This window comes from Pipra filicauda, unplaced genomic scaffold (assembly GCF_003945595.2).
Source record: "Pipra filicauda isolate LSUMZ 115617 unplaced genomic scaffold, ASM394559v2 scaffold267_size1258537_pilon, whole genome shotgun sequence".
NCBI classification, from domain to species: Eukaryota; Metazoa; Chordata; class Aves; order Passeriformes; family Pipridae; genus Pipra; species Pipra filicauda.
In genome coordinates, this window is record NW_024104384.1 from 442,794 (window position 1) to 457,873 (window position 15,080).

Consider the following 15,080-nt stretch of genomic DNA (forward strand, 5'->3'; position numbering starts at 1 on the left):
GCATTTCTGGATTTGGAAGGTGCAGTAGTGCAGAAATAGTTCTGATTTCTTGTCAGGGGATCTTTGCAATCCACAGGGGAGCTATGTTGTCTCATTTGCACTTTCTTATTGAATTTCAATCAGTTTTCCCAACAATTTGCTGGAGGAATTCCCGTGGGACTTCTTCAAATGCTCCCAGCCCCACGCTGTCCAACAGCTCCTCATTTTCTCTTCTAGGGTTGCCTGTGTTTTCTCATTTAAGAATAATTCACCACATGACAACATTTTACATTAATGAAGCCCTGGTGGTATCAGTTGTGATGACATTCAGTAGGGAACACAGAAAATAAGCACAAGGATATACACAGTATAAAATAAAAATCAACTGATGTGCAAAAAAGTTAATGAGGGGGAAAAACAGTTTCTGCTGGCATATGCTGACTCACGAGTATCTCCCTCTCCATCCTGCTCAAGCGTGGGCAAATTGGATTTATCTGTCACTTTTCAAGGGTCCCTGAGGACAAGAATAAAGATGGTGGGCTCTGCTAAAACTTAAGTGAATCTACTCAATTGTTTCCCCCTTTTTTCTGTTTCATAGAGGACCAGTTCCTGGAAGAAGGAGCCTTTCTAATAAATTCCTGGGTGCTTCTTGCTGCTTTTAGGCAGTATCTGAAATCCCAGCAGAGACTGTGAGAAGAATGGGGGGTGATTTTTTTTTTCTGTGGGAGAGCAGATCAGTGCTGGTGTTCAGTGTCCCTCTGGGAGTGCCCTGTGCTAGACCCACACAGGCTGCACAGTGAGAGTCCTGTTTTCCACTTCTGTACAATGTTCTGTGCTGAGTTTCCTCAGGTAGCAGCTGTGATCATCTATCATGAGGGTGGACAGCCCAGACCTCACCTCCAGAATAGGCATCTCCAGCACACACTGGCATTTGGATCTTGCTACCCATAAAAATAATACCTTTTCTCATTAAAACAGACAAAACCCCCAATAACCAACTGGGAGCTCATTAATTTTAGATTTGAACAAACTTAAAGAGATGGAATAGTGTCAGAAGAACAGAATTGTGTAAAAGTAGAAGTTTTATCCTATGAACCACCAAAACTTCATGTATTTTAAAAGAATTCTAAAATACATGGATTTTTAAAGAATGTTATCAAATAATAATAAATCTCTCTGTTTACTATGACACTTTACAAAAATTATCTACTGCCAGTGCATTTTTTTTCTTAATTCAGTTTGAATCCATCTGTGATTGCACAAAGAACTGTAAAATTAGAGACCTCTTACAGCTCATTTCATATATAACCATATTTTCAACTTCTTTTGGAGAAGTGTTGCATGTGCTTATGCTTCTCCATAGGCATTCTGTGAAATCATCTTGTGCTTTTATTTTTCCCTGTATATAATCTTTTCATTTATACTCTTGGCTGTTGCTTTCCTGCTCCAATTGAACATAAATAGATCTGCCCATTTCTTCTCAAATGCTGTCAAATTACTGATATTACTTCCTGAATTTTGCTCCTTCCAGCTCAGGGCCATTTCCATTATGGAAGGTAGCAGCTGCCCTTAGCATCAACAGCTCAAGTTATTCCAACTACTGTATTTCAGAACATTTTTACTGAATATCAGAATCTAAAATTTCTCTCTGTTCAGCAAGTGGAGCAAAACAACCTCTTGGATGTGGAGAAGTTCAGCAGGTTGTCTTAACATTTTCAGCTATGGCTTTGGAAGGTCTGTAGGAAACAATTCCATTTAATACTCAAATATACACACCATGATACTGCTTGTCTAAAAATAACTGTCCCTCAGTTCCCTCATTTTAACCCCAGTGAGTTTTGTTTGTGCTCTCAATTATTCTTCCAGCTTTGCTTCTTTATTATTCCCAATGCCTTAGAGTGCAATATCTGCTGAGCTGTTGGCAGCAAAGTCAGGTATCTGTGAAACCCTCCCATGGGCTGTGAGCTGCTTTTTTAGCACTGCTTTAAACTCAAACCAGGGTTCATTTTCCCTAAGAAATCATCCCTCTTGCAAAGACCAGCCAATGCTCAACAAGCCAAGGCTAAAGCCAACTGGAATGTCTTCTCTGAGGCTGGTGCAGAAGACACTGGATGCCAAGTCAAGGACATCTGTTCAGAGTGTAAAAACAGAGAGGAAGGAAGAGGGAAGGAGGAGGGAAGGCAGGAAGGAAGGCAAGAGGGGATGTGATGACTCCATAAAGCCTTTTTTCATCCAGAGAACTGCAAGAACTGCTGGAAAACTCCATTCAGTCAGACATTTTTATTTGCTCTGCTTTAGTTTTCAGTTGATGTAACTCCCTCTATTCCACCCTTCAGGTGATATGAGAGAATTTGAACGAGAACATCAGCTGGCAAGTGAATTTTGGGAGGCTACGAATCATGCAGGAGATAACATTTTAATTAGTACCTGACGTGGCCAGAATGGCACAAGGGACATTGCTCCCACAAGCTTCCTGCTCAGCTTGACAGTCCCCCACCATCTTATAGTTGGGATGTATTTAAAATAAAACTCCAGGCTTCTTAATCACCTGGCAAAGATGAACTTTGCAGGGTTTTCCCAATTAATGTGAGCACAAAAGGAACCAGAGTTAAGCACCATGAAAGCAGATGTACACTTTGCCTGCAGCATTAACAGGGAGCTTTGCAGCTCTCAATCTCTGTTTGCACAGGTCTGGCTGAGCTTTGTGTTTTATATGTCCCATTTTAAAGAAGCTTCAGATCAAAGCCTATTTCGTCTTCCCAATAGCTCAGCTGCTCCTGTAATCATCTGAAAATCTGAACTGCAGGATCTTGGCATCTGCTGCTGTATTTATAAGACAAGGCAAAAACAAGTGACAGAAGGATCAGAGGTGGTTATAGGCATAGGTGTCAACCCTGGGGAAGAATAGCCAGGGAATGCCAAAAATGCAGCAAGACAGATATATCCACGTAGAATTTTGTCATGGAATGTTGGTGACTACAGGAGGGATTTGAGATGGAAGTCATGCAGTGATCAAACCAGCAAGGTGTGTTTGGAATGCAGAACCTTTCCTTCTAGTAATAGTAAACAATCCATTCCTTTCTACTTCGTGACATTATTGGCATAATACCTCACTTCTTATTGTTAGAAGAAGTTGCCTGAGGCCTCAATGAGAAGAGCAAATGAGAGCATCACTCCTTCCAGCCACGAGCGGTGAAATAATTGTGAAGGTAATTATCTCTGGAGTTGCATCACCAAAATGTCACCTATAAAACACCAGGGAGTCATATCCAAGTCACATGGAGGTGTGGATGTTTAGCTGCATCTGCGTGTGGTCGAATTGGAAGTGGAGGGTTAGCACAGCACTGAGTTCATCTTGGTGCTTAGTTTCAAATCAGCTCCTGCAGCAGAGGTGTTTTGAACGTTATTTTCCATGACTGGGAGCAGACCCACCCCCCCTTTAGCCTGAAAGATGCTACAATTTTTTTAACTTTATCCTTAAAAGCTGTTTAGATAATCAACACACATGTGGACACAATCATAGCAGGGTGAATGGAGTTGTTGACTTACCTACAGGAGAGAAAATGAATGTAGTGATGTTTGTCAGAGAAAGAGTGGTTGAAATTGCTGCATTTTCTTTTTATAAAGTATATAGAATGTAAAGAATAACATAAAATACAGTACAAAGGATGAGTGTTATCTCCTCTCAACCTCCATGCTATCAGCCATTTCTGTCAAACTTTTAAAGTGTTATTACGTTGTTCTTAAGTACGTGTTTTACCATATAATTTTGTTGTGTTAGTCTTAGTCTTCAAAAATACGAAAATGAGAGGGTTTTTTTTTCCTTTTTGAATTGCTGAAATAATTCCTGTCCTATTTCTAGCTGGAGAAATTGGACAATGTCATGGAAGTTCGTGTTATATCACATTTAAATCAAAACTAAATGGACTTGTCCTCCAGACTCACAGGACAAATGCCTGGCCCATTTGTTACCAGTGACACTGTTACCAATACATGGTAACATCATAATAATAAGAGCTGGTAACATAATAATACCAACAGCTGGTTTCTGCTCGTGAGCCAAGCAGCAAACAGGGCCAGATTCCACCCATGCACCCCCTCCCTCTTGTTGCTCAGGGAATACCAAGGCTGAAATTTCAGAGATGGGCTCTCTTGCAAAGTTTTCCATTCCTTATTTTCATTATGTGGCTGGTCACCTCAACCACAACCCCTTGGTTCTGCTCCATGGCAGGACATTTGCATCTTTAAGCAGGTGATTTAAAAAACTAGTGACAAGTTCCTAATGAATTCTGTCATGGCAGATTTAATTTGCGTGAAAAGGACACTAACCTGAGTAACTCAATATGTATTTTTTTAAAGCTTCTACTTTTTACCTTTTTTTTTTAATTATTATTATTATTATTTGCATTCTTATATGTGCATTTGCAGTTTCCTTTCCTCTACAGTACAGAAAAGTTGAAGCTATCCCAGCTCTCAGGGAATGTTCACATGCTCCACTTTGGCATTCAGGGAATAGGGAATCTGTTCCTCAGTCTCTACCTAAGACACTATCTAGCCTATTTATACAACAATAATATGAATCCAAAAAACCCGTCCCTGCTAATGTAATTGGCAGTAATTTAGCACTATTTGTAAAAATCATTATTAGAATAATGACAATAGTAGCAAGAAGGCAAGAGACAGATGACAGAGAGATGACAGGGAAGTCAAATGATACAAAAGCTGTTACACACATACTGTGAATCCGTTTGCATGGTTTGCTTATTGGGAAACAGTGTAATGTATCATTGTAACTTTTATCTGGACAACGTGGACTTCTTGCTTGCCACATAGTGCCAGAACATTCTGGCAGCAAGTGAGACACTAATACAGTACTGCAGCAATGTACTTCCTAATTTTTGTTTAGAGTTCACTGCAGTAGGGGTTACAAGGCTTGTTTTGTTATTTTGTTAGTGGATGAAGATTTTACAGTATTGCTTTGCTAGGCTGGAATAAAAATGGGATGTGACTCAGTATTGATTTAATCTTATACATCTACAGGTAAGTTCAGTTGTAATGTTGATTTCTATCACCAAGTACTATTGAAACTCCCTATCTGAAAGAGTGAAATTAAATATTATCCTGCTAATTTTCACCACCTATGTAAATAGTGTCTGTAAAGCTGAAAAAGTCCAAGGCCTATGAAAACCTGAGCCTTTAGAGCATGCTAATGGCTTTCCATTAGGCCAGATTAATGTTTTCTGCTTAGTGAAAATAGGTATTTAGCAAAAGTGCTTTCAGTTTGTTAGGAATAAATAACTGCTGGACCAATTCCCTCACCCTTGGGAATAAATCTGCACTTTCAGTGCTTGGTAATAAATCAGTTCTGCAGGATAATTCCTCACATCTTGCAGATTCAGATCTAGGGGTGTGGGTTGGGTCCAGCAGCACACAGATCCTCCATGGCTCAGAGAAGGGACAGGTTCTGCCACTGTCCCTGGTCCCACTGCCATGGCAGGTGCAGGGCACTGGCTCTGGGATCAGGTAGGAGAGCTGGATGTTTAAATCCTGCCTCTCCATCCCCAGCTGGAGCAGCAGCCATCCCAACCTGCTGCACACTGGGAAGTCGTGGGTGTCGTGGAAGAGCATCAGCAGCGAGGGGGCCAGGAATTAATGTTCCACAGGGATCTGATGTCACGTGGCTGCTCAGGCAGAACTTTTGGTGACATGGATAAAATAGCAAGTACAAAGCCTTGTGCGTTGTTCTCTTTTTAAAAGGTGTAGGAAATGACCTGAAGGCAGAGTCTCTTATCTTGAAGAAGACACACACCAAAGTGAAAATGCCTCTTTGCACTTGTTTGCACTCGGGTCTGTGTCACAGCACCAGAGCTTTAAATGGCTGCTGACAGTTGACAGGACAGATTTTGGCTGTTACAGAGGGACTATGGAGAGGTTCCTCCCTTGGTGATTCTCTTCATCCAGGATTTTTTTAATCAGTGCTTTGAGCCATGTCAACATCCATATTGTTTGCAGCCCCAGTGTTCTCTCCTTATAAATCTCTAAATAGCAAGAGACCCATTATCACATCCACTCCTCCTACAGCCCTGTTCTTGTCGTCTGAGGAATGTGACTTGAAACTTCTATTAGTAGTAAAGAGGTACATTTGCACTGCATTTTTTATGAAGAGGGTTCTTAAAAATGCTTTAAAACTTATACTAATGGAAATTTATATATGAGGGTCTTAGATCTGAGGGTCCTCAGAGCTATGCTTTCTAATTGTTTGATATGTAACATAATGGGTCCTACCACCAGAAATAAAACATGAAGTGCTCTGGTTCCTGGAACCCAGCTGGAGGCTGGGCCTGACTTTGTATGAAACTTGTTTCCTCTGAATGTCAATCCACTTTGAAGTGTCCCAAAACAAACAAATTCAGAATGATTATAGGCTGCTGATAATGTTCAAATAAATGAAATAGAATGCAGTTCCATCAGGTAGAGAGGCAGGATATTTTTAACCAGGTACAGTGGCGTTAAAATAAAATTTAACACAAGAAAATGTAAAATAATGCTTCCTCTATTTTAATGTGCAGGAGAAAGTAAGATTGAGGGCATTAAATACTTGAATAGAAATTTAGCTGAACTTTGCATAAAATTTTTGAAGTCTTGTCCAGGAATTTATTATTCACTCCATATTAACAGCAAAGTTGGTTCCTGTTTGACTCATGAAACAGCATTTATCCTTGTGAAGAAAGACTGCAGTCCTAAGAGAGAACCTCAACATCTTATCCACTGTGGAATCATCTTTAAGCAGCATACTTAAGGAGTATCTCAGTTATTCACAAAAGAACTATCCAGAATGCACAAAACTCCAGTTCTGGGCTTCCTGTCAAGTTATGCCTCAGACTGAATTCCAAGGGAAATCCGCAGGGTTTGGGGTCAGTGAAAACAAGAGAAATAAATCATCCAGAGTCCACCCTCAAAGACTGTCCTCAGAGGGGGTGAGGAGGGGGGCAGTCCTGGAGAAAGATGCAGCACAGAGGAGGCTCCAAGCCTTTTCTGGCTCCATCAAAATCAAGGGAATGTCAGGGAATGACAGAAGGATGCAGGGTTCCTCTGTCTGAGCAGCTGTAGGGTATAACCCAGCTGATGTAGCTCAGGGATTGCAGCTGTTGGGTAAAGGCACAGGACTGGTGTAAGTAGGAATGTCCATGGGCATGGAAAATCTCAACATGGTTAGTTACAGACATGGAAAAACATGTAACAATTCATTACAAATGGCATTTTACAGATCCTGTTGTGTTTGTGTGGTTCAACTGTACAGAGGAGTTGTTTCAAGTCTGATTTGCCACTAATTAATTACTTCTGTTTACCATTAATTAATTGCTTCTGTCCCACCTACACTGTGCATTCAGTCCTGGCCTCAGCTGCAATTTAAAAGCACGGATTCCAATTACCTCAGTCAATGCAGTTTACAGCAAATGCCCACTTTGTGGGATTTATTTTAGAGCCCTCAGTCTGGCCCTGGGAATGCCTGGGAATCCTGCAGGGTGCTGAGGCTGGGAGAGGTGGAGCAGGAGCTTCTCCCACACTGTGAGTTTGGGAGCAAATGCCGGATCCCTCAAAGCTGTGAGTTGCTGTGGTCTCTAGGGTTGGCTTTGTATTTGGAAGTACAAAAATTTGAATAAGGAAAATCGCTCTAGAGAGTGTTTTATTTGTTATTTTCTTTTTTTCTGGGCCTTGATTGCCTGTGAAGCTCAGTGTACCTGTCCCCAAGGCATGGTAAGGGGCCAGGAAGGCACAGGAATGGATCTTTGTGGTCCAGAGTTCCAGCCTTGGCTTCCTAAAGGTGACACGTGCCACAATAAAAGTATCAGACCTGCACAATAAAATTACATTACTCATTTCTTGGACAAATGAATCCTCTTTTTTTTTTTCCACCCACCTGACATAATCAGGAGTCAAAGCTGTGTTTGTGTGTGCAGTTTGACTGGAGATACACTTGTGAAATACTCTGAACATATGGATAACCTGTCACATGCATGAAGGATTGGCTAAACAACACTTGTGTACTGTATTTCTTTTTTTTTTTCCTTTGCAAAACTGATTTTTGAAGGACAAGGCAGAATGAAAGAAAAGACACTGCCTTCTTTTAATTGGGAAAGATGAATTATTATCAGTACACTCCTCAGGAAACATTTGTGAGACAGGTTATTGAAAAGAAGGTTTTTAGGGTCTCTCATGGTGCTGTAGTGGCCTCATAATATTTTGACAAAAATTATGCCTGATGAGAACCAGTTGCTGACAGTTCATTAGGGAATGCAGGAACAGCACCATAAAAGAAGCTTCTGCATCACTACTAACATGTATTTAAGTACCCAACTCCTGTTGAAATTACCAATTGCATGGTGGAAATTTCTCTTATCTTTTTGGATCTAAATTCATAAAATAAGAAATCATTTGTGCCTGTCTAGACCTAGTTCATAGCTGAACAATTATTAATGATAACATTAGTTTTCTTCCTACCTTCCCCCTTTCAGACACCTCCTAATGGGGCCTCATTACAGGCAGGATGATGGAATTTGTTCTGTTATTGCTTCTGTTGTGATTTTTCTCTGATACAAGACTTTGTTTGTGAGTGATAGCCAAGGAAGGAAGAGCAACATGAAGTGTTCCTTATAGAAGAGATGGTATGGTGGGCTCAAAAATCCTATCTTGGCTTTGGTTTTAGCTTTCATAGATAAGATAGTTTACAATGAGTACAATATAATGTTAATTTAAGTGAGAAAATAAAGTGGTAAAGTTTTTCATTAAGGTAAGCCACTTTAGAGTTAATATCGCATTGTCTTTCATTTATTTTACATTAACTGTTGGGTTTTTTTTCTCTAAGACCTGATATTTCCACACCTGCACTCAGTAAGAAGGCATAGTGATCTTCATATTTTTATCTTCAGTAGGAAAATTCATCAAATTCTTCCAGCATTACAGGAAAAAAACCAGGAAAATCTTTCTTCTTCTCCTCTCTCAAATGCTAAAATAGTTCCCACTTAGAAAAGGCTATAATTTTTATTTTTAACTTAAGAGTTATTCCTGTCCCAGAATAAAGTGGGAGAACAAACAAAGACTCAGCACAGCCATGAGATCTCTGCAAGTTCCTTGCAGTCACTGGAGCAGTGAGTTTAACTTAGGAGAGCTGTGGGGCTCAATTGTTCTTCAACAAGGTGGAAGGAGGAGCATTATAATGTGCAGTGAGATGGAGAAGCCATATTGTGCCTGTGAAGGATGCCTGCCTCTACAGCATAAAATCCTCCTCTGTATTCCAAGAAATGTCATTTAAAATGTAGAACGAGTGCACAGCAGGAATAATAAAATTGCCTAAGCATGTGAATTTTAAGCACTAAACATGATACAGAAACAAGACTATTTTTTCTGACAGAAACTGGTGACTAATGCAGCTTTCTTCCTTAAAAATATTTGCTTCAGCTGGATGTTAATCTCTTGGCAGAAATTTCTGGGGAAAAAAAAAAGAAAATTAGATATTTCTCAGTAAAAATTTATAAGAAAATAAATGTTTTACCTCGCTAACAAAATGGAATTGACAACCTTCAGAGGTGGCAGAGCCTTACTTGCAGTAGAACTAGAGCAACATGACAATTTTTTTTGTATATAAATAAGTATATATATTTCCTATTACTGTGATAATAGCCTTACACTAAGCCAAATGTGGCTATAAATTATTCCCAGCATCTTGTTCGAGTAGCATGTCTAGGCAAGTATGTCCCTCCTCCCCATCTGTCTGACTGATATTTTTCTCTGAAATCCTAAAAGGTGAAAACATTTAAGTTAAACAGTCACATAGCTCTAATTTCAAACCGGTGGGTAGCTCTGCGTGGCACTTCTTCCACCACAAATCATGTCACCTTTGGAGGAAGTACTTGAGCCCAACTTATAATTCATGATGACTTATATTTTCTTTTTAACTCGCATCCTTTTCTTATCCCTCAGAGCTCTTAATGAGGAGAACTTCACAACCACAAACACGACTTTTCTAATGGACTCTCTGGGGGAAGGTTTTTTTTCCCCTGGTGCTCCTGACTCAGTCTGGTGCTTTGTTCTTTTTCCAGCTTGCACAGACAAGGAGCTGAGGAGCCTGGCTTCAAGGCTAAAGGACTGGTTTGGTGCTCTCCACGAGGATGCCAATCGTGTCATCAAACCCACGAGCTCGGAGACGGTGCAAGGCAGTAAGAAAAACCCCTTTCCTTGGTGAACATTGAACGTTCCTTGGTGTCAGGCAGGTGCCAGGGAGTCAGCAGGCACACAGGAGACCTGATCCTGCAAATAAATTCCATTTTCTGAAGGAGCTGCAGCCCTTCTGTTCCCCCTCTGGCCCAAACTGTTCTGAAAACAGGCAGTTAGAGACAGAATGGCCTTCACAAGTTAATCAGGCAAATCCCTTTGAAGGCCGTGGAGGTGACCTCTATACTAGTAAAGGAAAGTGCTCAGGGACTTTTCTTAGGTGAGTTAACATGGCATAGTTTGTGTCTGTACAGGTAAATTCCATGACCCTCCATGTCAGCGTGGCTGCATCCAAATCACCCCTTGGGGCTGGACTGTGGTATTTCCTTACCCACCAGGTTTATGGCCAAGCATTTTCTGACCCTAGGCCAGTGGGATAAGCCAAAAGTGTGGCATACAAGTGTAAAAAATTATTTCAATGTTGGGAAAAACTCAGATTTTACTTTGCAATTTCCTGCTAACAGCTTATATAGAAGAGAAAAAAAATAATTAAAACATCCACACCCGAGCCATGGAGCTGGAAGAGTTAAATGGTCTGGAAAGCCATAAATCTGTTGTGTCCTAGGTATTTAATAACACCATCATTACTTCCTTTGATACTTTTTTTTCTTTTTCCAAGAAAGGAAGAAAATGAACAGTTTGGAGGACATTTACTCTCTGTGGGTTAAGCCAACATGACTGATTTTGATGTCATTTACCCACCAGGGAGGGTAAAGATTCACATAACAGCATCAAAAGAGGTCATGTTCATCAGAGAGCAGATGCAACTTTATTTTCTGGAAGGACTCATTAATTCTTTTAAATAGTGTGTCCCAAAACACGTTGTGTGTTGCAAAGTAGGATGCACAAGTTTTATCTGGGTTTGTGACTCACCTTCACTGATTTTCCATAGTATTTACAACAAAGTCAGTATCTTTAACACCATATGTCCTACTTATTTCTCAAACAGTACTCCAAAAAAGGATATTCTCATGCAGAGGAAGCTGAAACATAGTGCAAAAAGCAACTGGGTGTACAGCTAATAATGGCTTCCAGATGTGAATTCGTTTCAGACCCCATGACAGAAAACTTCAGAGACTTTACACTTCGTTTGAAGTCCTGTAGGCCCAGAATCACATGAAATCTCATTTTATCAGATTCCCAAAAGGATGTTTTTCATGCAAAACCTGTGAGATCCTCACGGGGACCTTGCCAGAGGCCAAAGTCTCAATACAATCCTAAAGGTGTTGAGCCTTTTTTTTTTTTTTTTTTTTTTTTCTTTCTGAAGACATTTCAGTGAGAAAAACATCCCTGGTAATTCTGCAGTGTTTGCTCTGATTCACAGAGGAGTTGTTATCTCTTTTTAGTTTAGTTTGATTTTCTGGCAGCTTTTATTTGAAAGGCTGCCTTGATGATCTTAAACACTTGATCTCAACAATGTTCATTTTTAGACTGTTGACTTAGTTTGGCACATTTTCTTATTTTCTTATATATCAGTTAAAAAAGAAAAAGAAAGAAACTTTATGAGTTTAGATGCTTAAATAATTTTTGAATGCCACAAAACTCAGTCTTATTTTTCTTTTTGAGGGTTTGCAGCAGAATTCATGAATTAATCTGCATGTGCCAAATTCTGCATCTCCAGTTCTCTCTGGTAGCACTGAATATACTCACAGAGTGAGGACAGCAGCGTTTGGCTCCCTCTAACTTCAGACATTTGTAAAAATGAAAGACATCTTAAACAGGGCTCAGAATTCAAAGCAAAGTTCACATACCCAAGCTGTAGAAAAGAATTTATGTGAGTCCTGGCAAACAGGACACACACAGCTCTGGAAACACGCTCTGATGTACGTGTTGCCCTTTTTTTTATTGCTCTGCATGTGTTGCCCTCCTCACCAGACAGATCACTTCATTAACCTGGTTTGGTTATGCCTGTAGAGTCTTAAAAGGCATGAACATCCTCAAAGTAATCCATTCTGGATGTGCCCCTGTGGCAGCAAAAGGAACAGATGGTGGGATGCGATGCCTCAGACACATGGGCTGTCTAGAGAAGGTGTTCCAGCAGAGATTTCTCTGTGCTACATTAATTTTTTAAGATGTTAGTGTGAGTGTAAGTAAGCATTTTGAGTGTGTTAAGTTCACCCCCAGGTGAAGGAAAGATGTACACTCCTTTTTGTTTTCTTTTTAACTCTCTCGAAAGGAAAAAAAGGGATGAGGGCACTCGTTGTGTTTAAATCTCAAACCTTCACTCAGTGAGCTCTCTGATCCCAGCAAAGCACCATGGGCCAGGAGCCTTGTCTTTACAGGTTTTGTACAATTAAAATCTCCTCAAGAAATGATAGAAGAAACTCAGGGACATGCTTTGACGTAAGGAAATAATTAAACTAATTAGGTAGCAAGATCAGATTCAAATTGCTCCTGAGCCTAATGACAATTCATAACATCCCCTCATAACATCCTCTTATTGTATCTAGATGGCCTCCTTGGCTGGAGTGGGAGTTGTTTTTCTTTTACTAGAGATCTATGCAATATAAAGGATTTTTTCTGGGGAACATTTCTTCTCCTCCTTCCTTTATTTTAAGTGATATGGGAAATTAGGTTAATTATTCCCCCGTTAATTTAATTGTAGTATACGTTAATAAAATAAAACTGGCTCATGTGAGTCAACTCTTGAAGGGGAAAAATAATTTTTTTCATGCCAGAAGGTGTGTTTATTTTTAATTAGGATTTTCACTTACAGACTTTTTTTAAATTTAATTCCATTTTAATTCAGAGGAGGTGGAGCATTTTAATGTGTCAGTGGGATGTGAGACTTTTACATGTAGGTCACCAGTTTGATTTCCTTCCAGCTCTGTAGTGAGTGAGAGTTGTTAGGATGCTGAACAGCTGTCAGTCAGGAGCAGAAACATGATGCTCTCAATCCAGGTCCTTGTGAGCAGGTGTCCAAATGAGAGCAGCCACCACCTCAACTGACATTAATTGGCATCTGTGTTGGCAGCCTCTGCCAAGGAGCCAAGAGCAAGAGGGATGTGGAGCCTGCACCATTCTCCTGCTTCTCACCAAAAGCACTGCAGCACTAAGCTGATGGACAGAAAGATGCAGAAAAGTTCTCACTGAGGTTACTCTTGTTCTGGGTCTGTTGTGCTGGAAATCCAGCCTCTTAACCAAGCACTGAATTCATTACAGAATTACAATATATGGTTTATCTCATCCAGCAAAGTAAGTATATCAAAAGACTCTACTAAGGAGCTAATTCATTCAACCATCACTTGGCCTCACCAAGCTGATGGGAGCACAGTGACCTCCCAGTGAAGGTAAGTGAGCTCCAAAAGCCATTTTCCATCACCTGCCCTGGTTATGCAGGGGGTCAGAGCCTGTGCTGGACATTCAGGACACACTTGGCTTTCATTCCTGTTGCTGGGTGCTGGGAGCATCCAGGATTGTTGGATTTGGGCTGCAGAAGCAAAAGGTGATCTATGGGCAGTACTTTTTACCAGGAGACAGTGTGGAGTGGAGGTAGATGCTACTATTCACCTTCAACTACATGTTGAGGGACAATTAAAGAATTAACCTTTCCACTGACAATAACCATCAGGACTTTCCATCACACCTACCATCTCAGTAGTTAAGGACTTCCACACCACACTGTCTAATAATCCAGCACTGTTTGATAATCCAGCCTCTTAATGAACCTGATCTGGAACTCTTGTCACAACAGTGGAAGCTCCCTTGTTTATAAGAAATTACAGTCAAAACCTCTGTAATTAACTGTGTTCATGAGTGATCTTCCACGACTGTATCTCACATCCGAGCCCTGCTGGGATGTCACAGAGATCTTTGCACTCCCAGCAGTCACTGTCTCGTGATATGCTCAGACAGGTCAGTGCTGAGGGCACGCTGGGGTTGTATCCCTGTTGGACACACAGGTAGAGACTTCCCAGCAGGGAGCAAAACAAGACTCAGAAATAATCTACAGACACTGTCAGGAGCAAGTTCATGGCAGGATCTCCTCCTCCCCGTGTTGATCCTTGGCAGTTAAGAGATGACCTTTAGGGAGCCACCAGGGCTGAGCAACACACACCACTGATTATACAACAGACCTTGTAGTTACTCATCTTTGCAGCAGCAAGTGCCACAAGAGGGTGTAAAGGCCATTACCAGGGAGGGCATCTGTGCAGAAAAAGAGCAGACAACAGAACCCACCTCTTTTTCCCCTGAAAACTGTTAAACTGGGATAGCTGAAACGTGTACTGATCTCACCTGTACCCCACCCTGCAGCTGAATGACCCACCCCTGCCTGTGTGACTGCTTTTAACCTGCCCCATGGTGGGAAATTCAGCACAGCATACACCCACACAAGGCAGGACTGCATGTCCTGCTTCTCTTGCTTTATAAAGGCAAAGTCAAGGAATCTTAAATCCTTTCACTCAACAAGAGATTGCACAGTGACCAAATCCTCCTTGCCTTCTTCAGATGACTAAAATAATTGAAGTCAATATTTCTAATTGCTTCAGCAAGGCAAGCAGGCTTCCCCCTACATCTATTCACACTGCCTTTTTCTTTTTCACTGTGCTCAAATGTGATTAGATAATGCTATAGGAGATAACAGCACAAAAATGTGATGAAATGTTCAGCATGATTCCTCTCTTCCCTGCCTGAGCTGCCTGGAGCCCTGAGGAAATGGCGTTACCTTCTTCCTCCCTCAGAGAAACATGTATTATGAATGACACAAACCTTCCCATTAGTTAACCCTTCTGATTGTCCCTCTGTGGCACTGACAACCTTCAGCCACGGTTGCATAGAAAAAAAAAAAGCACAGCTTCCAGCATAAAGCCCTGCTCTCCTTTGGATTA

At 40.8% G+C, this 15,080-nt stretch overlaps 1 protein-coding gene across 2 annotated transcripts in view; it reads left to right on the forward strand.

Moving 5' to 3' along the window:
* SPOCK1 (SPARC (osteonectin), cwcv and kazal like domains proteoglycan 1) overlaps positions 1-15,080 on the forward strand; it is a 264,587-nt gene that overhangs the window by 236,864 nt on the left and 12,643 nt on the right. For both annotated transcript variants that reach the window (XM_027736212.2, XM_027736222.2), the window contains one exon: positions 10,080-10,196. In XM_027736212.2, coding sequence (XP_027592013.1) covers positions 10,080-10,196 — 117 coding nt within the window. The remainder of the gene's footprint in view (positions 1-10,079; positions 10,197-15,080) is intronic.